The sequence below is a fragment of the Montipora foliosa genome, chromosome 8 (genome assembly GCF_036669935.1).
Source record: "Montipora foliosa isolate CH-2021 chromosome 8, ASM3666993v2, whole genome shotgun sequence".
In the NCBI taxonomy this organism is placed as follows: Eukaryota; Metazoa; Cnidaria; class Anthozoa; order Scleractinia; family Acroporidae; genus Montipora; species Montipora foliosa.
This window is the reverse complement of record NC_090876.1, coordinates 11381985-11391984: the sequence shown is the minus strand read 5'-3', so window position 1 is coordinate 11391984 and position 10000 is coordinate 11381985. Positions and strand designations below refer to the sequence as shown.

Below are 10000 nucleotides of genomic sequence, written 5' to 3'. Positions count from 1 at the left end.
TACACTTTATTTTTTTTTGTGCAACTTATCTTGCAATGCTTTTGACCGTTACAAGGTGTGTTACATGTACATTGGGCAATGATTCATGCAACTTGTCTCGCAATGGCGTTGCAAGGCAAGTTGCACAAAATATTGCACTGCGTAACAACGCCTTTACGTGCTCTGATTTTCGGCTTGGCCTCGCTTACATTTTACCTTTATACTGGTGTCCATACAGGCTTAATACACTTTAAAAATGCTTGTTAGAATGCAGCCCTCACTTTTTACAAAGAAGTGAAAGAAACATCCCATTGTTTTTCAACAAGTGTATGTTTTTTTCTGACAATTCCAAAATAACTAAATTGAAACATTAAAAGTGGTTATAAGGCGTACATGTCTTTGTATTTGTTGTATACCATGTTTGACCTTTTCCTTAAGTAAACTCGTGTGAACTCTTGTAAAGGCGATGCTATAACACATGAACCGATTTCAACGTTGATTGTCACTGGTCAGCGGCAGCCTGGATTCACCTTTTCATAATAAAAGTAAAGTTACACATACTCTTAGTCTAGCCAAGGTAGTGTTGTAACACATGATGTTGATGTTGTCATGATTAAGCAGAAGACCTTTAGTTGAAACTTTTTTTTGGGAGGCACCTCTCTTTAGTTGAAATGTAGAAGGCCTGAAAGGCCAAACTTTTTTGGCGACTTAAATACTTGAGCTGGCGACCAAATCTGAAAACTTAGAGGCCAGCTGGCCTCTAGGTTTTTTCCTGAAAGTCAAGCACTACAACTAGCTTGCAATTAGGAGTGCAGGGTTTGTTGGCTGCACAACCCTTGATGGCATCGGCACCAGTTGTTGATAATGATGATGATGCTTATGAAACAAACTCTTGCTTTTATGAAGATTTAAACAGGTGCACCACAAGAGCTGAAAGCCAACTGTCTAGAAATGAGTGCGTAGACCTTAATACGTTGTTGCTGGATGAAGTCAGAAAGCCATGTTCCTGCTTAAACTGGAATTTTTTCAGTCAGTTTTGTAGACTGGCTCGCTAGTTTTTGTATGGGGATGTTTCATTTGGAGTCGTATGAACAAACATAATAGGGAGCTTAAGCAACGACAACAGCGACGGAAACGAGAACGTCACAAATTTGCATATTTAGAGGGTAAAAACAATAGCTTTGCATGCCCTGCACGTGCGTTTTTCACTTTTGTCCATTTCGTTGCCGTCGTCAGCAAAACAACAACGTGAAATAGCCAAGTTTTTGGTTTTATGAAGAACGTCAGCACTTGAAGATAAATTTTCATTTTCTCTCCTAAAATTGAGTGCCGTTCCGACTGGTGTCATCTTTGAGGAATTACCACACCCTTGTCATATTAAAAACGTTGAAATAGTCACGAAGCGATTAAAATAACGCAAATTTATATTTTGAGATGACGTTCTCGTTGCCGTCGCCGTTGTCGTTGCTTAAGCTCCCTAATTTTATTTCAGTCTATTGTTTTAATCTAACAGCCACTGTAGTTGCACATTTATTCCTCCCCAGGAAAACAGTGGAGAAATCACTCGCCTTGTAAAGGAATTTTTGTCCTTGTCACTTAACACAAGCTCATCTACTGCAATAACTCCTGAAGTTTCTTCCAAGTTAGATGAGCTGGTGAAGATCCGTAATGTGATGAAGTTTAACTCACTTTCAAACAACAGTGTGGAGTCATCTTCACATAGATTTACTGTTGAAGAAATGGCTCTTTTACAGAAAATTCCAAAAGGTAAGATTTGTTGACTCGGAGATTTATCCATGGTTTAGTATGTTATCATGTGTACAAATATAAGAAAAGACCTGACATGAACATTATGGTGTTCAGAATATGTGCTGTTTCTCATATGAAGAGCAAGATTTTTAAAGTGGTCAGAGCACTTGCTGTCCAGCATGGCCACTGGACTTAACTCCCAGACTCAGCATCATTTGTTGGTCTACTTTGGCTGACCCTAGAGGTTTTTCTCAGGGTGCTCCATGACTAGAAGAGGGCTTTTCAAATGGCCCCAACCTTACTTTTGTTATTTTGGAAAGAAAATCACTGTGCTAAACCTGTCAAAGGGGCTGGTGTTATGTTATACTGCTGAACATGGTTACCCTTGACCCAGGAAATCATGGAAGTAGTTAATGCCTTCCTGTAAACCCAGCTTGGACAGCCCTACCTAAAATTGTCTTTCTTCACTATCTCCTTATATTACATCACCTTTCCCCTCTTCATTTTGAGCCAAATGAGCTCATTGGAGTTGACGTCACGAACAGTTGCATTTTCAGCATTAAATTAGGGAGCTGGGAGATTTATATAAATATAACATTTTTACGTGAAGCATAGTTTTCTGGCATATTCAAATAAATTTGCTTCAGTGTCCCAGTTTATTTGTCTTGGATTGTGGTTCTTTTTGTGGGGCTGTACGATAAATTGGTTTTTACACAGGTCATGCCAGTACTTTCTTTGCCCAGAAACCTAAAACCAGTTATGATGAATAATTAGTGTTATCAAATAACTGTCAGTGATATTTATTCTTAGAATGGACAGTGTGCACTTTGGAGACTGTTGAGCTGCCAGGAATTGAACAAAGAGAACTTTTAATCTGCAGGATAAGAGCAGGCTCTGAACCAGTGCTGGTCAAGATTAACACAACTGCTGGAGAAGATCAACTCATGGAAAATGATGTATGCAAGGGGAATCCCCACATATTGAATAACTCACCACTTTACCACTGACTATTATTTGAAAAACCACACGTTTTTACACTTTAGTCTCAGCCAAGCAATAAGATTGTTTTATAAACTTTAGTTGTATGAAATTCTCTGATTGTCTTGGTTGCATTGGCCATTTCCAAAAAAACCATAATACTCTTTGTTTATGTACTTTTTGCCGATAAAAGTAGAATATAAACTTTAAGGTAAAAGCTGTGAAAATTATGAGTCTAAACGTTTTTGATCAATTTGATCAAATTGATTAAAAACGTTTAGACTCGTTTTCACATCTTTTACCTTGAAGTTTTATACCCTTTGTTTGTCTCCCCAAATTTTGCATAAGCATTGTTTCCAGTTACTCTTGGGACTTACAATGGTCCCAAGAGAAAACAAAAACAATGCTCATGCAAACTGTGGGGGAACAAACAAAGAGTATAAAACTTATCATTGATAGTATTTCCCAAAGTGGCCTATTGAGAGTGTAAAATGATGATGCTTTTATTGTGGTTGTATGAAGTTGTTTCACGAATCAACAATAGATGAGACTTTAGGTGTGTGTGTGGCATGCCTTTAACTCATTGATTCCTGAACTGCCCCTCATTGCCGAGTAAAATATGTTAAGCTCACTCTTTTTGACTGAGTTTCACCCATCACACCTCAAATATCCCAGGACGTCCCCCATGGACGAGTAAAATCTATTGTGTCAGTCTCACGGGTCAGTGGGTTAATGGGGATGTAGTTTTTGACTGACTTTAACCCATTCACACCCCAAATTGACAAGTCAAATCGTCTGACATTAGACAGAGTAAAATGTTGAAAGGAGTAAGTCTTAGGAGTCAATGGGTTAGGTGATGTAATTTGGCAAGGGGGAGCAGTGGTTTCAAAACATAAAAATGGGCAACCGATCAAAAGCGTCTGCTAGTTCACTTTTTTCCTGTAAACTGAAGTAATTGAAGACAGATTCTTTCAAACATAAGATTCAAATTCATTTTCACAAAAGTTGGTTACTCGACTCAGACCACCTGCCAACTTCAAATTTGATTGAAACTCCTGGGGGAGGGGGCCTATGTATTCAAGGATGACATAATGACATTACTGCAAAACAAGCCAAAAAGCAAAGGAATGTAAATCCAAAAATGGGAAGCCTTCTGTGACATGCAAGTTTAGAAATGTACTTGCTGTAAGATGCATTCAGATTTTGATTCTTGCAAAAGGTCCCCTTGCTATTCCCCAACTTCATCTCTCTTGCCTAGGAATAAAGACAGTTATAAGTGTCTCCTAAACTCTGCTCCTCAAGTTGCATTTACCCTTCACTAAAAATAAGTTTAAGACAAACACCTGCCTTATTGTTGGAAATGCTTTGACTCTAAAGGACACTTTGTCCTGGGCAGTGCGACGCCCAGTGGTTAGGGCGCTTGCCTTGAGGTCAGGGGATCCCAGGTTCAAGACTCCTTCTGACCACTGGTTGAATTTGTTCCTGGTAGTCCCTGGTTCAACTTCTCACCTGCACTTGTAAATAGCCAACTAGCTTGCCTCCGGCCAGTTCGGATTCTTAACAGTTGTTGTTGAATGTTCTGTTCTGTCGTGATTGTGTTTCATTGGCCCTGAAAAGGCCCTACGAGGAGTGGTCTATTAATTATGTATTGTATTGTGTTGAATAGCAAAATTTGGTGTGCATCCATTTACCTGGTAGTGCATTTCCTTCAAGAGCTGTAACACTGCTCAATTGGGAATCTGCTCCATGACCGTTATCTCCTCAAAAATTACTTTCAGCCAATTTCTTTAAACATTTACATGTAAGCATCAACATCAATGATGGCTTTCTTTTCGTGCAGTCAGATGATGTTGTGATGGATCTGACCAGGCTATTCCAGTGCAATTTGATGGAAGAATTTAGCAACCTTATGAGCAACAATGTCAGGAGCATGAGTGTGGAAAGCACCTCTGAATGGTGGGCAAAGAGAACTAGGCTTGACACAAAAATGAAGGTGAAACATTAAGCCAACCAAGGCCTAAGGTTTAAGCACCTAAAAATGTCTAGTATACTACATGACTGTACAGCTGTCTGAACTGTGAGTGAGAGGTTGGAATGATTATCGCAGTTAGGGGTCGGTTAGCAACTTGGAAGTTGCAAAGAAAATCCTATATTCGACTGTTAGTTGATACATCAAAATAATGGTATGTACATGTAGTATCCACTGTCCATTCATTACTGAGGTTATTCAGTTCCCTTTTGGTTTGATAACTTACTAGATAGGTTTAAAGTGCAGCATGGTTCAGTCCAGGTGCTAGCTAGTCCAACTGCACCAGGGCATATTTGTAGTCTTCTTTTAAACTGCCAAAGTTGCACACATATGGCTATATAAACCCATTTTCTATTTTGATACATTAATTAAAATCATTACTGTAACAGTGCCTTGTGCTGGATAATATAGATGGTTGATAGCAGCAATTTTTTGCACTTCTCTTTTAATGGATTACTTTTAAAGTAAATGTGCCTCTGACAAGTAGATCAGCATATTGACCACTGCATTTAGAATTATATAATACTGTCTAAAAGAATTATGCAACGACGATGCTGCTTATTTTCTTGTTGGACCAGTTTTTTTCCTGTTTACTCACTTTTTGCGAAAAAATTCCTCTCTCAGAACTTCTTGGAAAAGCTTGAAGCGGCATGGTTAGGAAGATGGAAAGGAGTTGTTCTTGGTGAACCAGTTGATAAGGATTTCCAGGATACAGTGATAGACTTTGCTAAGAAAATGCAGAAGCAAATTGGCTGTTTATGTGGATGTGAGCCTGACATGCAACTTCTTGAGGTATGCGGCAGATACATGAAATTGTTTTGTGATGACTGTTAAACAGTTGCTGGGACACCAATGTACACTGTACATCATGGGAACCATAATTATCTTAAAGCGACCACAACTTAGCCGGATCACAATGACTGAATTGAAGAAAAATTGCATATTTTACAGTACCATGTTGCAGGAACATCCACGGGATTAGCTGATTGGCAGTATTAATCGGCAAAGATTTGCAGTGGTAAATTGGTCCTCAACGATAGGCAGGCAAAAAAGTAGCATAAATGTGCGTGACATGTCTAACTGTCACAATTGCTGAGTTTGTTAGCTGGTTTTGCGATGAATGACCTGTATTTTGCACTGTGCTACCTGAAAGCTGCATTTCTCATAGCCAAGCAGAATGGAGATTGTTCTATGCTTATTTTTATACTGTGTAACAGTAATTAATATTGTGAACAACTGAGGGCAGGAGCTAGGCTAACTCATGTATTGTAACTCACAGCCTGGGCTGTAGGTTGTTGCCAAATGTACCATAAAGTGGTTTTCAATTGAGGGTCAAAAGTAATCAGTGAATTGCTTTGGTTTTTCATTACTTTACTCAGTGATTGGTTCAAAGTTCTCGTGCCACTTTTTCAAGTAATCAGAAGTGAAACCAAAACCAATCGTGGCTCACACATGCACATTTTCTCAATCTTTTTGTTGGCTAGGTGTAATTATTTCGAGTTTTGATTGGTTTTGCTGGATTGTCTCCTTCCTTTTTGATTGGCCAAAGTAATTAGTACTCAATTGAAACTCGCTCTAATGCTGTGATAGCCTAACAACTCTGTTGCTAAGTGGAGGTTCAGTATCTAAGACTTCCAGGAACTCCCATTAATGGCAGCCAGCTCCTAGCTGGAGTCTGCTCCTATGGCTCAGTGGGAATCCTGGAATTACCCAACCATGAGCCCCTGTTGCATGGGGGATGTGCACCTGTTACGTTTATAAGAGCAGTGGAAAAAGGGGGGAGAAAAGAGAAACAACAGATAAACACACTCCACAAACTTTTTGCTCTATACAACGTAATGGTTATGCCCTTCAGCACAGAAAATCATGGTGCATGCGCAAACCTAACAAAGCAGTTGACCACAACTGGTGCATAAGCACTCCTCCTGTTCATTCCGTTAATTAATTCAGATGTCAAGTGCTGTTTTGAATACAATTTATTTGCTATCTGTTGTAGATCCTTGTTAGTTCTTTGCCTCACTTGTCAAGACAAGAAATGTGTGAAGCATTTGCAGAGATCACTGGCATGGATCCTGCATCACCTTGTATGAATCAAGTAATGAAAAGTCCTGTTTCTCATCTTATCTGTTGTGCCTTTGGAAGGGGGGTTTTGATTTGATGAAAATTAATTAATAAATTTAAACATGAGCATGGTTCAGAGTTCAGGATTGAGACTTTATAAAGAACAAAAGCTTTCAATTACATCACAGAATCATTAATAAGTGATGGAGTTAGTCGATCAGTTTTCAGAAAACAAGGGCTGGGTACTTGCCTCAACCCTGTTTACAATCATACTAATAATAATATTATGATATCCACTGTTGCAGCTCCTTGATGAGTTTGGGGATCTCAGTATCAGTGCAATTTCCAGTTTTAAGGAAGGGAATGATCTAAAGAGGTGTGAAATGCCATCCTTGAAAATAAGAGCCTTTTTTGCAGAAGGGATCATTATCGTGGTAATTTTTGTGTATTTTTTATTTACAGGTTTAGGAGTAAATTAGAAAAAGTTCCTCGACATCCTGTCATTCTCATTCTGGGAAAGGTAAGATATATACAGTCAACTCTCTGCTTTGATCGAACACTCTCATAAGCGGACAACTCTACTTACAGACTGACACTTTTTTCAATTTCCCATTTTAGCTTCCAGTCAAACTATGTATTTACAGCTTTCCGTAAGCTGTACTCTCTTGTAAGCAGATGTGGACACTTTTGTTTGCGCTCTCTATTAAGCGGACACCCCATGTCTAACAATTAACTCTGCAACAAAATTTGTCTTTAATTTTTGATACAGTCAAATGAAACTATGATCTTTGTCAGAGCAGCAGAACAGTGGGATCCGTTTTGTCAAATCTCCATTTGCCCGCGGGAAAGCAAGCTGTCCATTCGTTTGACATGAACAAGAGTCCAACATGTATTTGTAGTACACTGTTCATCCTAAACGTCAGCAACTGGAGCAGGAAACAGGATGATGTCCCAATAATATTGATATTTGGCCCCCAATAAAGGATATTTAAAATGAAAACAAAAAAATAATAGAAATAGTACCAGTAATAATTATTATAATCATAAAAATGGTAATAAATAATTGTTACATAATTACAATCAAGTTAATTAAAAGAGAATTTTCAAGTTAATTTAAAAGGAATTTAAAAGTTACACCCCCACAACTTGGGGGATTATAAGAAAGGGTTTTGTTATTGTCAGTCTAAAAGCCTCCTTTAAAAGTGCGAAGTGAGTCGGCTCTTTTTGTGCTTATTGGCAGTTTCTTCCAGAAATGGATAGACCTACATGCATAATAAAACAAATGTTTTAAATGATTTTGTTTTGCATGTGGTACTTAATAATTTAGTTCACACAAATTGTGCGTTCTCTGTTGAGATACAGTTTGACAAAAAAATGTCTTGGTGGCCCAGATCAACATTACCTGCTCCAGCGTTATTGATAAGTACCAAGTCTTTCATTTCCCTTCTATATTATATTGGTAACAGAGAGAGTTTAAGCAGCTGATCGCTAAAGGACATATCACTTGGATAATTCAAAATAAACTTTGTGGCCCTCCGCTTTACGTTTTCTAGCAATAGTTTGTCCTTTGACATGTAGGGTAACCATATTTCACAGGCATGCTCTAATTGTGGACGAACAGTTGAGCAGTACAAGAGTTTCTTGGTATCAATATCATGTTTTAGTATAATCACACACGTCAGGTGATTACTGAGAATTCTCTGCACTGATTGGTTGCCGTTGAGGTGACGTTTATGTGGTAATCACCTAAGCAGTATTTTTTTAATTGCCGCAAGCCGTTTTGTCAAGGTGACAGACGAAATTGTTTTAAAGAAAATGCATATTTTTCAAATAATCAAATTATGTAATTATACTAAAACAATTATTATTCACCTCGCCTTTGGCGAATAATAATTATTGTTAAATGGCCACTTTTGTCAAGGTCTACTTTCCAATTATTCACTGAACCGAAAACTGTATCTCAGTTAATCAAGTGGAGCAGGCACTGGAACTTGTGGGTGGATAGTGGCATTTTCTGACTGCCAAGGCAATGAGCCATTAGCCCAGGCAATTACTGAGGACAACAATATCTTGGTAGACATGAGACTGAAGTCTCTTAGTGGCAAGGAGGTAGTCAACAATAACCAACAATTTCTCCAAGCTGTCATAGGACCAAGCAAATCATAAAAACTGTAATTATTATTATTATTATTATTATTATTTTCTCCAGTCACGATAGTACCTTGTTCATTAATGAATGTTTTTTAACACCAAAGTTGCATGCATAGACAGAAGCAATAAGTCCTGTTTAAGTTTTTGTTGAAAATAATACCGGGTATAGAAGAGTTGTTCTGTTAATTTCTTTTTTTTGCAGAGTTTTAGCATTTGACATCAATAATGAGTTTCAGTTGCTATTTTTTACTACCCAATAATACAAGCAATTAACACCCGGTAACATCCACCCCCTTCTTCTTTGGTGTCTGCTTATGGGAATACAGTGTAATTCTCGAAAGCAAACAGCTCTACTAACGGACGGTTTTTCCAATTCCCGATGGTGTCCGCTTATGAGAGAGTTGACTATACACACTCAGTGAATTTTGTGAAAATCTTATTTGGAAGGTGATAATTTTTCACACTTAACTTGTATAAACTTTTTTTTTCCATTCCAAAAAATAGCTTTGAGAACCAAACTTTGAAAGGTTCTTTGCACTCACATCGAAACTTGTGTGCTTTTTTTTATCTACAAGCAACTTAAATGTCATCAAGTTGAAAGTGCTCTGCACAACATTTAAACGGATGAACTACTTGATTTGTAAAATTGATGTGTTAGCTCCTTCTTTATGAAGAAAACTATTATCAATAATGATTATCCTCTTTGTCCATATAAAGGACATTCAACATCTTCCTTGGGAGAGTATACCCATTTTGTACGACCATCCTGTGTCAAGAATTCCATCTCTCCAATTTCTCCTTTCAAAGGTAAAATATTTCAGTAGCACTTGCACTTAGGTTAGATGTATTTCTTGAAAAACTGCAGCTAGATATCATTATTTGGTAATACCAACTCACCAACTTAAGTATGCCTATGAGTATTCTAACAGTTTCCAGACAAAGCACATGTTGCACTTGTTCGGAATGAGAAAATGTGTACTGTTCGTAAAACTTGCACTCAAAACCAAAGGATGCTATTTAGCAATTAGACCTGTAGCCCTTGTGGGCTACAGG

The 10000-nt window shown here is 38.0% G+C and overlaps 1 protein-coding gene across 1 annotated transcript in view; it reads left to right on the top strand.

The window, feature by feature from the left end:
* LOC137968083 (separin-like) overlaps positions 1-10000 on the top strand; it is a 41872-nt gene that overhangs the window by 26009 nt on the left and 5863 nt on the right. The window contains exons 18-25 of the mRNA XM_068814706.1: positions 1524-1746; positions 2539-2684; positions 4547-4699; positions 5360-5527; positions 6732-6830; positions 7102-7172; positions 7259-7316; positions 9665-9754. Coding sequence (XP_068670807.1) covers positions 1524-1746; positions 2539-2684; positions 4547-4699; positions 5360-5527; positions 6732-6830; positions 7102-7172; positions 7259-7316; positions 9665-9754 — 1008 coding nt within the window. The remainder of the gene's footprint in view (positions 1-1523; positions 1747-2538; positions 2685-4546; positions 4700-5359; positions 5528-6731; positions 6831-7101; positions 7173-7258; positions 7317-9664; positions 9755-10000) is intronic.